A 23,657-nucleotide genomic window follows, 5' to 3' on the forward strand; every position below is an offset into this window, starting at 1 on the left:
GGTCCGTTTCCGTACGGAAACGGGTACGAAACGTGGAAACGCGTTTGGTACGGCCGTGAAACACGTTTCCGTCCGTACTGCCACGTTTCCCGAAACGGAAACGTGGCCAGTACGGCCGGAAACGCGTTTCAGGGCCGTACGACCCACGTTTCCTCATTAACTTGTGTTTTTTTATTTTTTATTTTTTAATTTGTTTTTTAATTTACTTTTAGGGTATGTTAGTGACTTCTAGATGTGTGTCTAAAGTTATAAAAGTGAATTTTTGCCCTAGTGTTGATATGCAGTTCATCAGGAAGTTTAAGGCATATGCAGTTCATGGTAATGATATTCTCCTTTATTTTTCATTTTCATCCTTTTACTTAAATTTTTAACATTACCATGAAATGACTCAGGATGTTTGAGAGTGGTTTCGCCCTCATTGGATTTCATATGGAGAAAGTAGAATTTTAGATCTCACTCAAAATCCAGCGGACTTATTTGTTTTTCAGGATTTCAGGATTGGGGGGATTGCAATGTTTCCATTGGATTTTATCATGTACTAAGGTATGGAACATGTATTTAATCAAGAGAATCAAGCCCTCTATGCAGGGGAAACTCCCAATAATCAAGATCATGTAGGGTACTAGGGTATGAAACGTGTATTTAATCAAGAGCACTAAGGTCGTTCAACTATGTAGGAGGAAACTCCCAATACATCAGTGGTCCTTCTAAAGAATGGGATGTGGATGCAGAAAATCTTGATTTGGATCTCTCTCTTGCAGCCTTATAGTCTTTATTGTACTTGCAGCCTCATATATTAATATAAATAAAGGCTGATTTTGAGATTTGGATATATAATAAACGTTGCTTTTGGATATTCCGATATTTTTATTTCCATTATGTGATCATTCATGAGTAAATGTGATATAAATTAAATCTTAATGTTTAAGTGTAATATATTATAATGTATCATTTATGCTTTATGATTGCACATATATATATTTAAATATTTTCAATATATATATATATATATATATATATATATATATATATATATTCGCGTTTCCCCGTTTCCAAAATTTGGGGAGGTCGCGTTTCGTATCGCTTCCCGTTTCGAAAACTCGTACCCGTTTCCCCGTTTCGTGCAACTTAGCAGCTAAGACAAAAATAAAAAGAAATAATGAAAAAAGACAAAACAGGCTTCACGCGCTGCATTGTATGTGGCTTTACTAAACCGGCCGGTTCTCTTACAGAATTGGCCAAAACTGGTTCAGGAGGCTTTTCTGAACCAGTTTTGCCCTCCAACTGGTCAGACTGCTCGGTTCAGACTGGTTCGGTCCGGTTCTGTTAACATTGTTGTTGGTAAAAGATTGACCAATGAAGGTCTCCTTTTGTAGAATCATGAGGAACAACAATGGCACTCCTTGTGTGTCTTAATCGGGACCAAAAGCTTACTGGTTCAGATACATTTGTGTTAGAGGGTGTCCACTGTGTGATTTCTGCAGAGTATCATTTTAGAATGCAGTTACATGGATCAGGTGCATTTAGGAGGGATTGAAGATGAAGCAATGGTATCCCTTCTATATCTACATAACTAAGGATCTTTATCATATGATTAGACACGTCACTAACATTGCCCCTCGATTGAACAAACGATGGGGATGAAGGATCCTGTGGTTGCTGGTTGAGGCAGTGTTAGTTCATTTGGAAATCATCACATTCTTAGTTTAAGTACAAAGTTTGGAAGTGGCTTCTGCTTCAACAAGGGTTGGCTGTCAAGAGTAGGCTTCATAAAATAGGTGTGACTGATGTTGCTTGTGCTTCATGTAGGAAGGATGAAATAATTCTGCATGTTGTTTAGAGGTGTCAGCCTGAGAAAGTATTTTGAACATGTTTTCAGGGTGAATTTCACTTCTTCACTGCTCCACTTTCATGGAAAGGCCCCCTTCTGGATGATCTCTGGATGGTTTGAGATAGCTGTAAATCCCTTTGGCATTCTGCAGAAGAATTGTTGTACAGTTACTTTTCAGGAGGACCTCTCTTTTTTTAGCCTAGGGGATTTGAGAAGCTATAAATAGTTGGCTCTGCTTGTGAGAGTCAAAACTCAGTGTTTGTCGTTTTGATGCCGTGTCTCTCTTTTCTTGGTATGCAGGCTCATATGCTTTTTTTTGGTGTTTTTAGGGTGAGCATTTCCAAGGACCCCTATTGTTCGTGTGATTTAAATTTTCTGTTCTGTGATGTACTGATTTCATCTTTTAACTTTGAATTAATATATGCAGAATTACAAAAAAAGAGAAAAATAAAAGAAAGAAAAAGAATACTAGAGAGTTGGAATGGAGGTAATGACAGGTGTTTGATGGTTCTGCCAGTAGAAAAAACTACTTGGTGGAAACTAGTTGCCCATATTATTATCTGGTGAAACCGATTAATTATTTACTTCTTTTAGTTGGCCAGGCTTCAGAAATGCCATGTCTTCCTTTTGGATGGTGGTAACCAACCTTATTAGAACCTTATTTTCTAGTTTAAGCTGAAACATCCCAAATTAGTTACTTGTAAATGACTCTAAGTCCCTTTTTCTGTCTTCTGGGTATATCCAATGATGAAAGTAATTGTTGATATGGTATTGGTCAACAACTGAACCAAGGATTCTTTTAAAGTGCTTCTATCTAATGCATTGCGTTAATACATAGGTCATGCTTATTAAATCATTAAATGCTCTCTGTAGTTCAATTATCCCTTCGATTATGTAGGCTTTTATGAAGCTTGCTTGTCAATCTATGTTAAAATGGATCAGTGGTTATTTTGAATTTCAACTGTCATGGTCCAAATTTAGTTTCCATAGTAATTCTACTTGTCTTTCTACATTTTAAAAATGTGGTCCTTGAAACAAATTCCTCTTGCTTTTTTATAAAACATTTTAAATTTATGACGAGGATCTGCAAAATTGTTTTCACATATTTGACTATGCATTTTTGTGCTGCTTGATGGCCTCTGGATAAATTTATTTGTAGTTATCAAAACCCTCACAATCAATTGCTTATTCTCAAAGACAGAAGCTTCTATGTCTCTAACCAAACTGCCAGTATGATTTATGCATGCCATTACATACCAACTGTCATGAAATCTGAAATGGCTATAGGCTTTTTGAAGGACCTTAAAACATATGTACTTGTCATGTTTGGCCTGAAAACTATTTTTTCATGTATCAGGCTTCTCATGTTGTCCGTGGAGGGGATATTGTTAGCTGCACTGTTTCAACGTTATCTCCATTAAGGGCTGACCCAGAAGATATTCCACTGGATATTGTCTATGAAGACAATAATGTTCTCGTCGTAAATAAACCAGCCCATATGGTAAGTTGCTCTTCTGCATGATCCAGTTTTAAAATCTTTAAGAACACTTGTAAAAAGTAAATTTCTTATAAATTATATTTTATATGAGAAGTAAAGACATTTACTCTCTAATATGTCCACATTTACATGAGGGCCTTTCTAGGGGATGTGAAGTCAATTTTTGATCTAGCTTTCTTAGACTCAGACCATAAGAACAACGTTGCATGAAGCGGGGGTGTTTTTTGGAAGCGGGGACGCGGAAGTGTCATTTCCCAATAATCTAGGAAGGGAAGCGTCTAATATATATATATATATATATATATATATTTATATTTTTTTGCATTTATATTTAAAAAATATCCAAAATACCAAATTAGTTGTAGAAGACATGAAAGCATGCATATTTTTACATAAATCAAGATAGATATGGCATCCATTGTACATCAATGATTGATTATTCCAGCATCAACCATCTAGAATTTGGATTCCTCTTCTCTTGTTTAACCTTTGCCTCTACTTCAATTCTATAGGAATATTAGTCAACATTGCCTAATTTTGATCAAACAACTTAATCCAAGCCTTATAATATGGTAAAGAAAGCTTAACATGCCTGATCAATGATCTTGACTTGAGTTAAGGGTACATAATTGCTCTGGCCATGACAAAGGAGTTCAACAATCAACAACACCAACACTAGCGTACATATAGGGTTTGGTGCTCTTGATCAAATGCCAATAACATGCCTTCATACATGATATAGTCCAATGAAACGCCACAATCCCATTGATCCTAAAAACTGTTAAGTCTGGGGGTTTTTGAATGGGATATGAAATCTATTTTCTCCATATGAACTCTGATGAGGTTGGGGCCACTCTCAAACATCCCGAGTCATTTCATGGTAATGTTAAAAATTTAAGTAAAAGGATGGAAATGAAAGATAAAGGAGAATGTCACTTTTACTTTAAGAATTTAACATTACCATTAGGGAGTATCAAGGGGCACCTTGGGATCATTTGGAAAGTGTAGTTCCTCACATAACAGTCCGGAATTTCCAAAAAAAAAACCAAAAAAGCCCTGCGGAACCGTGTGAAACATCCACCTTCCTTCGAATTCACTCGCGGTCCGCGGTGGATACACGCCTGAACCTCCATAGAATGACACCTGATCCTTTTTGAATCTGCGGATCGGGCAGCAGGGACCTCAGATCGAGCCCCCACGGATCCAATTTTCCAAGAATCGCCAAAAAAAGGTGGAACTGTTTCGGATCCGCGATTCTGCCGAAGGATCGGTGGCAGATTCGTACAAGACGCGGTTCTGCCTCCAGATCCTTGGGGGGGATGGTTCCTGCAACACTGCGTAACACTGCACCAAAATCACTTACACTTTAACTTTATACTTTCAGGGAATTTCAATCATGCTAAACATGCATGCTTTATGTGAAAATTCCAAACTGGAATCCTATTGCAGCAATTGGAAATTATTCTCCTAATTGTTAATTTAATTTAACAATCTATTCACTGTTTGCTACAACAAATACTGAATAAATCACACTGCAATCTACACAAATAAAGCTGCAGAAGAATAAACGCTGGAAGAAATGCTAACATACACATAAAATAACACAGTTATTTTTGGACAAGTCCCCGGGAAGACCCAACTTGGGAAAACTGGTGCAACAATTGAGGTTTTTATTATTAAGCAACAGCGAAATAATCTGAGTACAATCTGGATGCCGAATACTAGCAATCTTGCAGAGAAAATAATGGCAAAAATCTAGTGAGGAAATTCCCTCACCCCACAGGCAAATCCGGGCTCTGACCTCAACTCCAAGTGAGCTGTTCAAATTGGCTTTGCGCAACTACTGCGTCACCCTAGCGCAATCCCTTCTGCACTCAGTTCGAATCAACCTCTCCTCAAGTCGTCTGGTTTGCTGCTGCCTGGGAAAATGTCTTTCCTGGCCTCTAGAACCTCTATCCAGCTTCTGGCACTAAAACTCGTCTTTCCCCAGCAGAATCGAAACTGCCTCTAGAGGCTATTGTGCTGCCCCAGCGTCAGCCTCTTTGTGGCTCTTCTGCTTCTCTGCAAATGTACTCACCAGATCTGGAATCCTTCCTCCGGCTTCACTGTCTCTGCCCCTCTCTCACTGCTTCGATCTTAGGCTCTCTCTCTGACAACTGACTGTTGCTACTCAGGAAATCGATTTGCCAAGGAAATCGAACTGCTTAAGTGTTTTTTCCATCACCACATCGACCTCCTCTTATAATCCTTTGTTGGAGCACCAACGACCAAGATTAAAACTTAATCAATGGCTAGGATCATCTTTGGATCGATCCATGTGAGTTTCTAGATGATTCTTGCCTTGACTTAATTAATACTGATTAATTAACCATATTCCCTAAGTTTAGACTTAGGAAATATTTAAAAACTGGTTAATAATCTAATTAAGTCATTTCTAGGTGGAATTTCCAGAAACAATTTCTGGGTTTTGGAGATCTCATGTATTCTAGCCTCTCCACAAAATTTCAAGGCTAGAACACATCCGATGCTACAAAAACTAACACTCCCTCTTAGCAAGGAATGTGTTCTAGTGCTACTGCACACCCTGTCTTTGCATCATCTCCTGTCACGCTGCTAATGTCTGGCCATATTGCCCACCAACCACTGCGCAACTCTGATATACGTTGCATCTGTGTTGCTCCTGACCCTGCTGTACTACTGCCAACACTGCAACACCCTCTCATATGCTGTTGCTGACCCTGCTGTACTATTGCGAACACTGCAACTCCCTCTCATATGTTGCTGCTGCAACTACAACATCTACAACTGAAAAGCATCCAAAATACTGAATCAACTGTGATCAATATAATGCATCTTTCACTCGAGTCTCTAACTGTTCTCTAGTATCTGCACTGTCATTGAAGAATCTACGCTGCTGCTACTCTACATTGTGTGAATTGCACTGCTGCCAACTTTGCACTACGCTCTCCAACATTTGACTGCTACTAGTCTCTGCAACTATCACTTTGACATCTGACTGCATCAACTGTCACTGATCCATCCTGCTACTCAACACTTTGGGCCCCCGTAGCAAGGTATTGATCCATGAGGTGGACTCCTCAAGGATCCTGCCCATCTGTAGTGCTCTGGGGCTACAACTCCAAATCACCCCACCTCACTCTTGGAGGTATGTCGATGATCATAGCGAAGTCTTCCTCCAACCTGGAGGATAGCCTATCGATCTCAGCATGCATTGCAACCTAGTCCCACTTCTCCCCTTTGTCCTTTCTGAGAGGACACTGGGTACTATAGTGACTGAGTTCACCACACCTTAAGCACTTGACCTTCAGCAGGTCCTTTATTTTCTTCCTTTGCTCCCCTTGTCCCTGATAGGGACCCTTTGATGCGAGTGCCACATTCTCCTCCTCCTTCACTTGCTTTTGTCCGTTGCTGTTGCCACTGATGGAGCTCTTTAGAAGAGCTTGTGTCAATTCCTCCTGTTGCAAGTCAGCCCACATCCTGTCCCAATCTGGTATCTTGTCTCTGCCCAATATGCTTTGGACAAAGACCTGCCATTACCTTGAGACACTGTTGAGTGCCAATCTCACAAGCCCTCTAGGTTGAGGCACTGCCCCAACAAATGACAATTGGTCCTGGACCTTCTGAATCCTAGTGAGGAAGGGGTCTATGCCTTCCCCCTTCTGCATCCGGATGAGCCTCAGCTTCTCCTTGAGGTACATCTTCCGCTGCTTGGAAGTACATCCCACATCCGCTTGACAGTATCTTTGCCAACTATATGTGAAACAACATGATCCCGAACTCCATCTAGGATCAACCTCTTCGCCCATGCCATCTCCTTCTTCTACTCCTTCAACTGATTTGCATCTGTGGGAACTGCTACCACTGCATCAATATATGCTTTCAGGCCAAATTCATCTAGAAGGAAGGACATCCTTGCCTTCTAGATGATGTAGTTAGAAGCTTCATCCAACCTGTCCTGATCACGAAGCCCAGTAGTGGCCATCTCAACAAAATGTTGAAAACCTCCTCTTTTCTTCTGCTCAGCGGCTGCTTTGCTATTTGCACTCCCTTATGGAGTGAGAAGATCTGCTCACAACGACTGCTGATCTACTAATCTGCTCTTAACTAGAGAGGTATTCATATATGGTACATGAACATTCTCAATCTGAAGAGATCTCATAAGAAGAGTCAGATTGGTAACCCATCTGTTTAGCATCATACCAACCAACATTGTCACATAGCAAGGCCTTGATTAACAACTCTATCTCTCCACAAAATCAAAGCACAATGCTGGAGAGACCAATGATCTTAGACACCATCATCATTGTCTCTCAAGGTACATACTCCACTCGGGTGTTCACAGAGTATGACCTTCTTTGGACTATTTTTATCTTGGATAACTAGTCCTCAAAGAATATCGGTCCGCGACTACTCTTATCTTGGATGTCCTACCTCATCCTCAAAGAGTATTGGATGCCAGATGCTTACCTAATCATGCTTACCTAATCTTCCATTCTATCTTCCTAAGTGAAGACAATAATGATGTGCCTATCTCTCCCTCTCAACTAGGGAGGATACATTAACCAAACCAAGTTTGTCTGTCAAATATACAAGCTTCTTGTTAGGAAGAGATTTTGTCAATATGTCAGCTACTTGTTCATCAGTGGAGACATATTGTAGCTGCAATACACCATCTTGTACTAGCTTTCGAATGTAGTGATACTTGTTGTTGATATGCTTTTTCTTTCCATGAAACACCAGGTCTTCAAACTATCGTATACAACTGGTGTTATCACAATGTATCACTGTATGGTCCATTGGTCCTTCAAATAGGTCGGATAACAACTTCCTTGGCCAAACCACTTCTCTACTCACTTCACAGGCTGCAATATATTCTTCAAATTTGTGATCATCGGGGTTGTCATTGGTTTGCAATCCATCATGTCAAACCTTTTCAACATTTTGATCACATACTTTTCTTGACCTAGATAGATCTCATCAGGTCCTTTCTAGACTTCCAGTGTCAAATAGTAATGCATTAGCCCTAGTTCCTTCATGTCAAATTCTGCTGCTAGTTGCTTTTTACATTCTTCAATTCGACCTTCTACACTTGTCAAGAGAAGATCATCCACATACAGAAGAATGATTACTGGTTCACCCTTCACAACCTTAATATAAAGGTCTGGATGAGCATAACTCTTTGTGAAGCCTATTCTTCGTAGGTATGCATCCATCCTAGTATACCATGCCCTTGGAGCTTGCTTGAGGCCATATAATGCCTTCTTCAATCTACAAACATATGCCTTTCTATCTTTAACTTCAAATCCCAAGAGTTGTTCTATATGGACTTCTTCGTCAATTGTGCCATTCAGAAATGCATTCTTGATATCCATTTGGTGGATGTTCCATCCCATAGATGGTGCCAAAGAGATCAACAAACGTATAGTTGTATACCTTGTTGTCGGAGTAAATGTCTCTTCATAGTCGATGCCTTCTAGTTCAGAGAAATCCCTAGCCACAGATCTTGCTTTATACTTGTCAATACTTGCATTTGCTGCATGTTTGATCTTATAGATCCATTTGGAAGTTACCACATATTTGTCTTCAAGCCTAGGTACGATCTCCCAAACTCCATTCTTCATTATAGATTGATATTCCTCATTCATGGCATCCTTCCATTCTTGATGGTTGACAACTTCTTCAAAAGCAGATGGCTCTACTTCTATTAGTTTTGTCATGTAGGCTGCGTGCCCAAAATATCGTTTGGGCTTCTTGCTTTCCCTGAATGTGCATTGATTTGCTCCATAACCCTCTGCATCAAGTAGTGTAGACTTCAACCAGTTAGGTCTCTTTCTTGATTCGGGGATGACCATAGGTTGAATAGGTTCATTGGGACCTTCATCTTCATGATTAGATTCTTCTTCTTCCCTAGTAACTTCTTCTTCAAATACTGGAAGTTCTTCATCATCAGAGTCCATGGGAAGTTCCTTTGATTTCTTGAATGCAATACTTTCGTCAAATATAACATCTCGACTGACTTCTATATGGTGTCCTTCCTTTATGTAGATCCTATAGGCCTTAGAGGAGTTGCTGTAGCCAACAAATGTTCCTCTCATGCCTGAAGGATCCAACTTCTTTCTTTTGTCCTTCGGTATATGAATATATACAGGACAACCAAAGATTCAAAGATGATCTACAATTGGTTTCTTCCCAGTGAATACTTCTTCGGGAGTTCTGTTATCCAGTGACCTGTGGGGACTTCGATTTTGAATGTATACAACTGTCTTCGTGGCTTCTCCCCACAGAAATTTTGGTAGATCTTGATCATGCAACATTGCTTTTACACTTTCTTCAATGGATCGATTCTTTCATTCTGCAACTCCATTTTGTTCGGGATTATATGGGACTATTAGCTCCCTCTTAATCCCAGACTCCTTATAGAAAGCTATGATTTCCTTGGATGTATATTCTCCTCCATTATCGGATCTTAATATCTTGATTCTTCTTTCTGTAAGGTTCTCTACTTCAACTTTGAATTCTTGAAATTTGGTAAATACTTCATCCTTGGATTTCATCAAGTAAACCCAAGTTTTCCTTGAATGATCATCTATAAATGTGACATAATATAGATGACCTCCAAGTGATTTAGGAGTCACAGGACCACATAAATTGGAATGAATAAGATCCAAGATTTCTTTTGACTGTGAAGCACTGCTTCCAAATGGTGTCTTGGTGTTCTTACCCAATGCACATCCTTTGCATACTCCTTCGTGATCTTCTTTCAATTCGAGGATTCCATCTACTATAGAACTTAGAGTTGGAAGGATTTTGAAATGAAGATGACCAAATCTTCTATGCCAGAGTTCACATGGGTTGATTTCAATGTGAACCAAAGCTTTAGCAAGAGGAGATATCAACCTGTAAATTCTTCCTTCATGAATACCAATTACTCTAGCATTTTCTATGTTTGAGTTCTTACTCCATACTACAACTTTTCCATCAATGAAAGCCACTCTATCACCCTTATCTTCTAGACTTGAAATGGAAAGTAAGTTCTTATGCAAACCTGGAACAAATAAGATGTTGTTGAGATGAATATTGCTTCCATTCTCCAGCTCTATTGAAGTTGATCCAATTCCTCTTACAAGATAGCTCTTATTATCTCCAAGTTCCACTGAGTAAGAAGATTTTCCTTTTGATAATGTCCTTAGTTACTTGTGATGACTAGTCATGTGTCTAGATGCACCACTGTCGATTACCCAAATGTTCTCCTCTTGAAATGTGCCAGTGAGTGTTGAGAAGAGTCCTTCATCTTTTGTCTTGGTTACTTTCTTCTTTGTAGTAAATAGAAGATTCCATGCTTCCTTGATTCCTTTCTTGAGATGGCTTACTACTTGTCAGGCCAGGAGGTAACTCCTCAAATGAGTTATGTTTCTTCATTAAGATTGTAGAAATTTCTACAGATCTGGCTCTGATACCATGTAGAAATTCTGCAAATTCTCTACAAATCTCACACTAAGACTATGTAGAAAATTTGACTGTAGATTAACCCGATAATGCAATATAACCAAAGCAAAATACTATAATCTACTTCTACTATCAATTTGTGGAAGCTTAAAGATCGAGCAAGATCGAGCTAAACAATATAACCAGAAGAAGAAGAATCAATGCACAAAACACATGAAAATACTTTGGGGAAAGCTTCAGCTAAAAACCCCACTATCTGTATTATCATACAAGGTGGAAATACATAAGAATTATACAAAGCCTTAGCTCTCACAGCTAGCCAACTCTCAGTACAATCCTCACAGATGCTTACAGGAAATCCTGGCTTCTCACAAGCCTTCTCCTCTGCCCTCCAAGCTCCTATTTCCTTGCGCAGTTACCTCTGGGATGATCTCCTTCACCCAGTGTAACACTGCTCTAACACACTGTCAGAGCTGCGCAATCCTCAAGGAACCTTACCTTGATTGCATGGATGAGTTTCCTTTATAGGAAAACACATGCAACTGATAATAACTTGTCCTTGACATTTAGCTCAACTAAGTCTTTCTCTGAATAGACATGCATGAGTTAATGATGAGAGAATCTTCAGTTATCTGGAGTACACTAGTTGAGTGCATGCATGCATCTACTGACTGATAACTCACAATTAGTTCCTCAAACAGTTTGGAACTAATTTAACTAGACTTAACTCAGTAAACTGAGCTAACTAATTACAACTAAAATATAACTCAATCTTATCTCATTAATTAAGGGATAATCTCTTTAATTTAAGGGATAACTGTTGCATGACTGCAGAAAGACTTCTAACTTGAATTTCTCCAACTAATTAATCCATAATGAATTAATTAATTATTTCCAAGCAGCTGGTGAGACTAAATTCGAATTTAATTCACAATTTTAATTCAAGGACAATTAAAATTGGAATATTCTGGATTTTATTTTTATCATTTCTTGTTGCTATTTTCAACACTTCCTCTCAACAAGAAAGGAATTCAACCTCGATCCCAATCCTGCACCTTTGGAATGTTCTGCATGCAACACTTCTCTCTAGTGTTGTTGCTCCAGCAATCTCCAGAAACAAGAAAAACATCCAACCTGAATCAGAATGATGCCTTTGTCATCAAAGTCTCTGACTACTATTGCCTCTGTCGACTGAAAACTCTGTGCTTCTGTTGACTCAGCCTTTCTGCACTGTTGTCAATCCTTCTCTGCGCTCTTCAGTATCTGACTGCTCTAGCCTCTGTTACTTTGATCTTTGACTGCATCAATCCCACTGATTCCTCCCACTAATATGTACTTTGGGCTCCCATAGCAAGATACGATCTATGAGATAAAATCTCTCAATGGACCCTGCCCAATTTCAGCCTTCTTGGGACTATCACTTCACATCGCCCCATCTCACACCTGGAGATATGGCTGCATGTGATCCCTCTGCCTACTTCTCCAATTGTGGCTCCTCCACAATTGTATGAGACTTCTTCTGGGGCTGCATGTTGAGAGGTAATTTACTCTCCCTCTTAGCCACCAAGTCTCTACATTTGCCTTGCTCCTCAAGGCTTTGCATGCATCTTGAACCTCAAGAGCATACAGGGTTTGAACTCGTGAACCGATCTGTTTCACCTGTCTTGTGGTGATGTGTCTAAGGAACGCCTTTCCTTTACTGAAGACAACATCGTAGCCTTTGTCCTTCCAACATCGCGATCGATACCAAGTTCTTCTTCAGTCCAGGCACATATTTCACATCTGTCAAGGTGATAGGAGCTCCATGCTCCCTTTGAAAAGCAGTCGTGCCCACTCTTGAAACACTATACCTTTCGTCGTCACCCATCTCTATGTGCATCTTGAGGTCTTTCTTCTCCAAGGCACTGAATAAACTTTTATCGCCGGTCATGTGGAATGAGGCTCCACTGTCAAGATACCAAACACAACCCATCATCGATGACACCGTTCATGCGATGAGGGTAAAGTCTATTTCGAACTGAGAGGCTAATTCTTCACCTTCCGATCCATCTGAGGATCCCTTCTTGGAATTCTTCGATGGGCAATTAGTTGCATAATGTCCCATCTCAATTGAAGTATGATATGAATTTGATTTGCACCTGCAACCCCGAACTTCAAACTTTGAATTCTCTTCTTCGTATACTGTTCACAACTCCGATACCATGTAGAAATTTCTCTATAGACCAGCTAGCTCTGATACCATGTAGAAATTTCTACAGATCTGGCTCTGATACCATGTAGAAATTCTGCAAATTCTCTACAAATCTCACACTAAGACTATGTAGAAAATTTGACTGTAGATTAATCCGACAATGCAATATAACTAAAGCAAAATACTATAATCTACTTCTACGATCAATTTGCAGAAGCTTAAAGATCGAGCAAGATCAAGCTGAACAATATAAACAGAAGAAGAAGAATCAATGCAAAAAACACATGAAAATACTTTGGGGAAAGCCTCAGCTAAAAACCCCACTATCTTTATTATCATACAAGGTGGAAATACATAAGAATTATACAAAGCCTTAGCTCTCATAGCTAGCCAAGTCTCAGTACAATCCTCACAGATGCTCACAGGCAATCCTGGCTTCTCACAAGCCTTCTTCTCTGCCCTCCAAGCTCCTATTTCCTTGTGCAGTTACCTCTGGGATGATCTCCTTCACCCAATGTAACACTGCTCTCAGAACTGCGCAATCCTCAAGGAACCTTACCTTGACTGCATGGATGAGTTTCCTTTATAGGAAAACACACGCAACTGATAATAACCTGTCCTTGACATTTAGCTCAACTGGGTCTTTCTCTGAACAGACATGCATGAGTTAATGATGAGAGAATCTTCAGTTATTTGGAGTACACTAGTTGAGTGCATGCATGCATCAACTGACTGATAACTCACAATTAGTTTCTCAAATAGTTTGGAACTAATTTAACTGGACTTAACTCAGTAAACTGAGCTAACTAATTACAACTCAAATATAACTCAATCTTATCTCCTTAATTAAGGGATAATCTTCTTAATTTAAGGGATAACTATTGCATGACTGCAGAAAGACTTCTAACTTGAATTTCTCCAACTAATTAATCCATAATGAATTAATTAATTATTTCTAAGCAGCTGGTGAGACTAAATTCGAATTTAATTCACAATTTTAATTCAAGGACAAATTAAAATTGGAATATTTTGGATTCTATTTTTATCATTTCTTGTTGCTATTTTCAACAAAGATCACTCATGGTTATATACAAGACGAAGTGACTCTTGGGCTTCACCTCCTAATGACTCTTCATTTTCCATTATTTACTATTTACATTATTTACAAATGTTCACCCAATCCCAATGATTAGGTGTCAACATTCCCCCCCTTAATCTGAAGGGATGTTGGTGAGTCCAAGCATCGTTCTGAATCTTTCGAACTTTTCTCTTCCAAGCACTTTGGTGAAGATGTCTGCAATCTACTCATTAGTGGAACAATGGCATAGATGGATTGTCTTGGCCTCAACATGATGTCGGATCAGATGGTATTTTGTATTGATGTGCTTCGTTCGATCATGGAACTTTGGGTTCTTGGCCAGCGTTATTGCAGAGGTGTTGTCAATCATGAGTAGAGTTGAATGTACTTGTTTTACTTGCAAATCTTCCAGAATTTTCTTGAGCCACACAATTTCTTTTGTTGCCTCAGCAACTGCCACATATTCTGCCTCTGTTGTGGAATCTGCTGGAACTGATTGTTTGCATGATCTCTAGGAGACAACTCCTGATCCAAGACTCATAGCATAACCTGAAGTAGATACCCCAGTTTCTTTGTCTCCATTGAAGTCTAAATCAGAGTATCCAATCAAGCTGAAGTCGCCCACCTGTGTATACTTGAGTCCAAAGTCTTGGGTTCCCTTCAAGTACTTTAGAACTCTTTTTGCAGCAGACCAATGTCCCTCACAAGGCTTTTGCATAAACCTGGAGAGGATTCCAACAACAAATGAAATATCCGGTCTGGTAGTAGTCAGGTAGTTGAGACTTCCTACAAGCTGTCTATACCTTGTTGCATCCTCAAATTCTTTTCCTTCAATGGATGTGAGATTTAAGTTCTATTCCATTGGAGTAGTCAAAGGATTGCACTCAACCATGCCAAACTTGTTTAACATATCTCCAATGTACTTCTTTTGAGAGAGGAATATATACTTCGGATGTTGAGTTACTTCAATACCAAGATAGTAGTGAACATAGCCCAAGTCAGTCATTTCAAAACCTTTCCTCAATTCCTTCTTTATGGATGCAATGTAGCTCTCATTGTTCCCTGTCATCAAAAGATCATCTACATATACCACAAGATATATAATTGCTTTTTGAACTTTTTTGATAAACAAAGTTGCATCATCAAGATCATAATGTTTGAAGTTGAGTTTCAGAAGATGCTCAATTAACTTTTCATACCAGGCTCGCGGTGCTTGCTTGAGGCCATACAAGGATTTCACAAGTTTTCATACTTTATGTTCATGTCCCTTCACAACAAATCCTTTTGGGCTGGGACATAATAAGTTAATAACATTTCCTTTCAGATCTCCATTCAAGAAAACAATTTTTACATCCATTTGGTAGACTTTCCAATCGTTTTGAGTTGCCAAGGCAAAGAGTGTCTAGATGGTAGTCCATTTTGCTGTGGGGGCAAAAGTCTCTTCATAATCAACTCCTTCCTTCTGTGCAAAAGCTTTTGCCACGAGCCCGGCTTTGTGCTTGTCAAGTGAGCCATCAACTTTATACTTGTTCTTGTAGACCCACTTGCAGCCAATTGGTTTGGTTCCTAATGGAGGATCAATCAGCTTCCAAGTGCCATTCTTTATCAAGGCATCATACTCCTTTTGCATCGCTTCTTTACATTCATCATGAGAAGCGACTTCTTTGAAGGAAGTTGGTTCAAAATCTGTAGACGAATTCAGTTCACAATCATAGGAAACATCCATATCAACAGGTGAATCAGAATTATCTACATCACCTTCATTTTGCCTAGTTGAATTTCTTGTTCCTGTCTGTCCAACCTCATCAGGATGAACACTTTCAAGTGTCTTTGTCAGCCATTTTGGGGGACTTTTCTGAGATGGTCCAGGCTGCTCAGTTGACTGAGTTGGGACTGAATCAAGATTAAGTCTCATAATTCTGTCAATCACATCACTCAAAGTATCATCAGTGGTTGGAGCTTCATGTGGGGGAGAGAGTGCTTCAAAAAAAAATTCCACAGATTGATCCAGTAGAGGAATCCCCCCTTCAAGATGTGGATTCTGATTATCAATTTCTTGAAATGATTTTGCATGTCCGAATCTATCCAAGCAATCAAGTTGCTGCTCAACAACATTGTCAGCTTTGGAAGATTCAAGAAAGATTACATCTCTAGATACAACAAACTTCTTATTAACTTCATCATAAAGGCAGTATGCTTTGGAAGTATTTGAATACCCCAAGAAGATACACTTACGACTCCTTGCACCAAGTTTGTTTCTGTGTACCTTTGGTATCAAGGCATAACATGTGGAACCAAAGACCTTGAGATACTTTACAAAAGGAATGTGGCCATACCACATTTCATAAGGAGTCTTGTTTCTAATAGCTTTAGATGGACATCTATTCTTTACATATACAACACATAGAACTCATCAGCCCAAAACATCAATTTTACATTCTTGAAAAACATCATGGAACGTACCATATTTAAGATTGTCCTATTTATTCTTTTACTTACTCCATTCTGTTGGGGATTATAAGGCACAATTGTTTGATGTTTGATCCCATGTTGGCAAAGATAGTTTTCAAATTCATTTGAAATGTATTCGTTTCCAATAAGAGTGTGAATAGAGCCATTATGAGATTGTGCATCATTTTCAATCCATGTATGAAAGTTCTTGAATGTTTGAAAAGCATCAGATTTGTTCTTCAATAAATAAACCCAACACATTCTGGTGTAGTTATCAATAAATGTCATCATATATTTATTTCCATTTACAGAAGGAACAGGGATTGGAACGCATAAATCTGAATGAATGAGTTCAAATTTTCTATGTGCTTTAGAATGTGAATGATGAAAAGACTGTTTGCTATGCTTTCCTAGAATGCAAGCATCACATTGCTTAAGTTTCCTAGGAATTGTAGGCAAACTAGTAACACCATTTTTATTCAACAAGCGAAGGTTGTCATAGTTCAAGTGTTCAAATTTAGCATGCCATAATAGACTTGATGGAAATGTACCTTCATCATAATGAGAACTGTATGAGAAATTTTGTGCATGAGTAGAGGTACCTTGCAGCTTCAGAAGTCTTTCTTCTTCTATCCCCGCCATGACAAGTGAGTGATATGATGCTTTTCTCACCTCAAACTTGCCATCAAACATATGAATGGAGTGTCCTTGTTGGTGGATGTGGACCAAGGACAACAAGTTTCTCCTTAGCTGTGGGAGATATAAAACATCATGTAGAAGAAAGTCTGGAAGACCTGAGAATTTGAGCCTAATTGTGCCAGGCCCTGATGGCTTGAGTTTTGATTTGTTTGCAAAGTATATTGCTCCATCAACATTGTCAGTAAATTCTTCAAAAAAATCTTTTCTAAAAGTCATGTGGCAAGTTGCTCCTGAATCAAGCAACCAATCATTTTTCCGAAAAGCAAGTGAAGCATTAAACAAGTCTTCATTTACGCCAATATTACAATGTGCCACAACATAGTGAGCGGATTCATGTGCTTTACCTTTCTCTTTGTCATTGGTTTTACCTTTGGCTTGATTTCTTTCCTGCTCAATTTTGTCCCAAGGCAACTTGCATGTGGATGCATCATGTGATCCATCTCTATTGCAACGTATGTAATGAATATCATACTTTTCTCCTTGAAAGTGTCTGTCCCTTTGCCTTTTTTTTTTCTGCTCATACTCTTATACCAAGGGGGACAGAGGAAAATGGTAGGAAATTCGCTGGAGTTACAATGCAGAAAATGCTAAAAATGGGGGTTGGCTCTAATACCATGTTAGGCCAGGAGGTAACTCCTCAAATGAATTTTGTTTCTTCATTAAGGTCACTCATGGTTATATACAGGAGGGAGTGAGTGACTCTTGGGCTTCACCTCCGGATGACTCTTCATTTTCCATTATTTACTATTTATATTATTTACAAATGTTAACCCAATCCCGATGATTAGGTTTCAACACTACCTTTGAACATTTCTTGAGGAACTTCTTCAATGTAGTAGAGATCTTCATAATGCCCTTAGCCAACCTCAGCTCTGAAACCATGTTGAGAAATCTATAGGGCAATGATTAGAGTGATTTCTCTTTACTTGATAATCGCTTGTGATGTCTTTTTACTTATTAGCTTTGTTACTTATTATTATTTTTGTATATCATCAAACAACTACCAAAAACAAGAAGAATAAGAACACAAAATATAGGTTGCAAACCAGGGCCAAAACCTGTCTACTGAGAGGAAAACCAACAAATCTCTTCTCTTCCTTATAGATTCTTCAATTGACGAATTCCAAGACCTTTAGACTGAGACCAATACCCTCCAAGACCAAGACCAACCTCTCTGGATGATGTGCTAACCTTGATCCAGTCAAACCCAGTCAAATCTCTTCCAGTAGCACCACTTCGACCTTCTGCTGTAGAATTTCGGCCTCCACTACAGACCTGAAATTTTCGGCCCTCCTGCAGTTGTTGCTGCCACACATGTGAGCCTCGTTTGGCCTTCCAAGGCTTCCTTAGACCTTCGCTTGCCTTTCTCTGACTTCTAGAGCTTGAGGATGACCTCTGGTGACCTTCGCTTGACCTTCTTGCCTTCTTTTCTCCAAGATCGAACTTGTAGATGAAAACCCTAGATCTGCTGCAGAAACCCTAGTCCTCCTTCGCATGTGTGAGAGAGAAATAGCCCAAACAAAAGTCTTCTTCATCCTCGTCCTTCTTTTCCACCTTCTTCTTCCTCCTTCTACTCTAGAATGAGTGATGGATGATGATGTCTCAAGGAGGTCGAGTTTCCTCCTATATATAGGCTCTTCAAGGTGGACGTGGCTCTTCCTTTTAGGTTGACTTGCCAGTTGCCAGGCTGACTTGGTCTTGGAGGGTATCTTGACACTTTTAAAGACAAAAATAATTTTCTTTACAAGTTACAATGTGCCTGATGGGGTTTTCAACTTATGACAATGTCTCTTTTGACTTCTTGACCTAGGACAAACCCTAGAAGCACTCAATGGGTGCTTGACCTATAAAATAAAAGACCTTGAGCATGAAACCCATGCTCCAAAAACAATAATAATAATTTTCTTTCATTTCACAATTTACAAGAATCAAAAGTACATTTCATATTTATGAAAATCGAACCTAGTTACACATTTTTCAACATATCTCTCCCTCTCAAGTAGGGAGGATATACCGATTCCTATAAAGGAATGTATCCATTCCTATAAAAGGAATGTACCTGAGCCCTCTCTTATCTAGGGACTTGTCCAAGCTCCCTCTTAACCAAGGACTTGCTTCCAACAACTTTTTGCTCTAGGTGGAGATCATGGTACTCTCAGATGCTTGTGGGGCTGCTTCTTTCAATGTCATGAAGTTCATCCTTATCATTATGGAGCCTTCATCAGTTCGTAGGGCATTGGCCATCCATCACTTTCCTTCATGAACCATGCCAGTCATATCATCCTTCTCTTCATCAAAAAGTGATATTCTAGTCCACATCTAGCTTTTCTTCATACTGCTACCTCTTCCAAGTCATGTTTACTTTTGGATCTTTCATCTAACCACATGAGTGCTAGTTGTAGGTGACATCTACAACCCTCTTTCGGTAGCCCTGTATCAATCCATCCAAATGTTGTTCAAAGATCAAAAAATAACATCAAATCAAAATTACCTTTTGTGATGGCTCTTCATCATGACATATGCTTGTTGATGATGATGATGATGATGGTGGTTAACGTCCACTGAGACCAAATTGGTCTATCGGACCTATAATTTTCTTAGTTTTTAATTGTCTGGCTCCTCGTCTTTCTTGGCGAGATTGGTGTTGTAGCTTTCTTTTTTTTTCTCTACGGTCTTCCAACTTCCTTTATCTTGCATCTCCTTCATCTCTTCTGGTTCTTGGGACATTGGTGTCTTAGCTTCGCGATCTATTGTGTTCGTCCTTTTGAAGATAGTCGGAGAAGAAGTTTGGTCTAGGAGATCTGCTTTGCTGTTAAATGAAGATTTATTTTGTGCGGTATTCGAATCCTCATAACTGTTGATGCTTGAGGTGTTGTTGAGTTCACTTTTTTGTTGTTGGGCGGGGCTTTCCCCTGCTTGTCTTGAGAGTTGTTTCTTTCTTGCCCGATTTCTTGTGATTCAGAGTTTTCTCGAGAGTATTCTTCTTTGATGACAGTGTAGTGTTCTTTTTGTGCTCCTTCCCACCATGTAGATCTGTGTTGATTTTTTCTAGCAGAATTTTTCTGGGAGGCTTTTGGGCAATTTTTGGCTAGATGGCATGTCTCAAAGCAGGATCGACATCTGAAGAGGACACTTTCATAATCGAGTTTCTGGTTCCACACATAGTCTTTACTTGTTAGGTGTATTTCAACTAGGAATCCGGCGCTGAAGTCCATTTCCACACAGATGCATGCATAGGTGGTTTTGACATATTCCTCTGTTTTTGGGCACCTGCAGTAAAATTTCCCAATTGCATTTCCAATGGCTTTTAGCGAGGAGGAATTCCAGAGATGCAAGGGTAGGTTTGGCAATCTCACCCAAACTGGTGCTGAGGTTATGACTGTTGTTGAGGGATCGAATGATGGGTTCCATGGCTTCATGAATAGGCCTGAGTTTTTTCAAAACCAAGGGCCGGAATCTAGAATACATTGTCTGCTTTCAGGGTTTTCAAAATCTACTATAAAGAAACCCCTAGCACAGGGGTAGATATTAATTGCATAAAAATTGACAAGCTTCCATACCTTCGAGATCCAACTGTGGAGAGTTGTCAGCCGTGGCCAAAAACCATTGAATCGGCAGATTAGGGCACTTTCAGAAAACTTCAAAGCCTTATCGAGTGAGGCCTGGTCCACCTGGATAGTGGGAGCTGGGGCTTCACTGACACATCAACATTCTGCATACCTATTGACACATCTCCAAGATATTCAATGTCAAGGGTCTCCTTCCTTTCTAGAGTTCATCAATCTTCATACATTTTCCATGGAGATGTCATGGTCAATTCTTTTAGTCATCGGATGTTGATTTCCTTTTCTACGTGACCATAGTTGCATCTTTCACGATCTCTTCTTTCTTTCTTCACATATTGCTCCCTAGGAACTTCCATCCATAGTTCCTTCATTTTTGTCAACCACCTCATATTCCATATGAGGACATATTATGTTGATTTCATCTTTTCAATATGTGAATCATGCCTTCATGCATCTTTTCAACGGAAGAGATCCTTTTCCTTTGATCATACTCATGAGGTAGATTATTCACCATGCTATCTACAACTATATGATGACATGACTTAATCTATCAAACATATGCATACATACCTCTTTTCTCCTTTTGGTCAACTAGACTTCCTTCGACAACTTTCTTTGCTTGATTGAGAATACTTCAATCAACTTGACTTGCTGCACTTCTTTGTCACCATACCATCATCCTTCTAAACAATGTATCCCACACATGGTGGAATGATCAACGAGACACTTGCTTCTTCCAAGTAAAGGTGAACCTTCTAATGAATATTCCAACAAAGGATCTAGATTATCCTCGTCCAACAAATCCGTCTTTCACGATGATGATATATGATGAATTCCTTCTATCATGCTAAATGAATTTCTTTCAACCATATGTACTATATATGTTTTCAATGAGGTTACCAAGAACTACTTCCTTTATATGATGACTGCTACATCCATGTTGACTTCTACTTCACTGATTCTTTCAAGCTTCTCTAATGATGTCATGATACTTCTCATCTTGACTGCCATGGTGGAGATCTTTTCACCTCATACTTCTCCTTGCTATGCATTGGAGAAACCCTAATAATGAAGATCTATCGCTTTGGATTTCTTCTCATCAGGTTCTTCCACTTCTTTGGTGATATGAGCATCATTTATTTCTTTCCTCTTGATGTCCTTGAACTTCAGACAATCTCTCCCATATTCCTGAAAACCATAACATTGGATGATGGATCTTTAACATATTCTTCTTCTTTTTCTGAGGACCAAACTTCCCAAACTTTCCTTTTCTCTTAGCCATGGCAGCAAATGTTTGAATTTGTTCATTTGATCCCACGTCACTTTTTGCCTTCAACTTTGTTTCTTCAATCTTACATAATGACCAAAGTTCATTGAATGGGGTGGCTTCCTTCTTTCCATAAATGCTTGATACGAAGTTGCCCCATTCCTTCGGTAGTGCATTGAGCACCACAATGGCCATTTCCTTATCGGATATTATTTCCCCCAACTCGTCGTTGGTTTTGTATTTCTGACACCCTCATAAAGTATGGGGCTATTCCTTCTTCCTTTGATATCTTCATCTTGTAGATCTCGTTTCTTAATGATATTACTTCTCCTGCAGTGCTTACGGAGAATAATTCTACTAACTTCTCATATATTTCTTTTGATGTCTCCAATTTTGCAACATATGTTGTGAGGGGATCCTTGATGGATTCTATAAGGATCCTTTGAGCCCTAATTTCTCCATTCATATACTTGGCTAGGGCTTAAGCTTCTTCTTTTGGAGGTTTAGTGATTGAGCCCTTAACATGTTCAACGACTTAATTTTCTATGAGGATCAAATCTGTCCTCTTCTTCCATGCAAGAAAGTTTGATGACCCAACCAATTTGTTGCTTTCCCTGCAAAATGAAGTCATTTTGATAGATTCAGATGTGGACATAAATATACTTGTGAAGATAGTCTTTAATGACAATATCTTCAACTTGATGCCTTCTTGATTTTGATGATGACGTTGATAATAGAAAATTTCTTCCTTCAAAAGCGATCCTTCAAAAAGAGGGAGATCACTTTGATTCCTTGATGATGATGAGAATGCTTCTACCTGCTTCTCTTGGATATAGGGACTTTTCCAGTAGATTCACAACTTTGACCTTTCACAGCTTCGACCTAGCTGCAACTTCACAACTTAGATGCAACTTCACAACTTCAATGCAACTTTAGAATTTCGTCTTGTCCAGTAACTGTAGAAACCCTAACATAAGAGAGAGAGAGAGAGAGAGAGGCCCAAAATTTCGATCTTGTTCTTCTTCGTCCCTTTTCAGCTTCTATCTTGAGGAGATCAAAGTTGCTTGAGAGTGTGTCCAAATGAGGTTGAATTTCTTCTTATTTATAGGCTTTTGAGGGGTACGAATTGCTATCTTTAGGCTGACTTGATCTTTGCATCATGACGAGGTCTTGGAGGGTCTTTTGACTCAAATAAATTTCCCTTGAGCATGAAACCCATGCCTCGAAAACAACAATAATAAATTTATTTTTCTCTTTTCATTAAATACATAGAATCATGATTACACATGTTATCATGAAGACCGAACCTAGTTACATATTTCAACAATGGTCATCATCATAATCATCAAGAGCATCTCTTCTTCTTTTTATCATAGAACCTATTGTTGTTGTAGCCACGATTGTTGTTGTAGTTGGACCTTGGAGCTCTTCTCTTTTACGGGTGGTCTTGGGCAAGGTGACCAAGCTTGTGGCAATTGTAGCATTCCACTTGTGACACATCCCTTTTAATCCTTCTATTAGAGTCCCTGGATGATGGAGCAAGCTTCCTTGAATTAGATGGTCTTCCTCTTCCTTTACTCTGCTTGTCTCGTGCAGCAAATGCAGAGGG

At 39.1% G+C, this 23,657-nt stretch overlaps 1 protein-coding gene across 3 annotated transcripts in view; it reads left to right on the forward strand.

Annotated features, from left to right (window-relative positions):
• LOC149249279 (Pseudouridine synthase family protein) overlaps positions 1-23,657 on the forward strand; it is a 375,151-nt gene that overhangs the window by 56,990 nt on the left and 294,504 nt on the right. For all 3 annotated transcript variants that reach the window (XR_016266746.1, XM_089458665.1, XM_089458664.1), the window contains exon 2: positions 3,189-3,332. Coding sequence is in view for 2 of the 3 variants with exons in the window: in XM_089458665.1 (XP_089314791.1) it covers positions 3,189-3,332 (144 nt within the window). In the remaining variant the exon portion in view is untranslated. The remainder of the gene's footprint in view (positions 1-3,188; positions 3,333-23,657) is intronic.

This window comes from Pinus tabuliformis, chromosome 7, assembly GCF_031772625.1.
Source record: "Pinus tabuliformis cultivar Carrire ecotype Pingquan chromosome 7, CPIR1, whole genome shotgun sequence".
Classification (NCBI taxonomy): Eukaryota; Viridiplantae; Streptophyta; class Pinopsida; order Pinales; family Pinaceae; genus Pinus; species Pinus tabuliformis.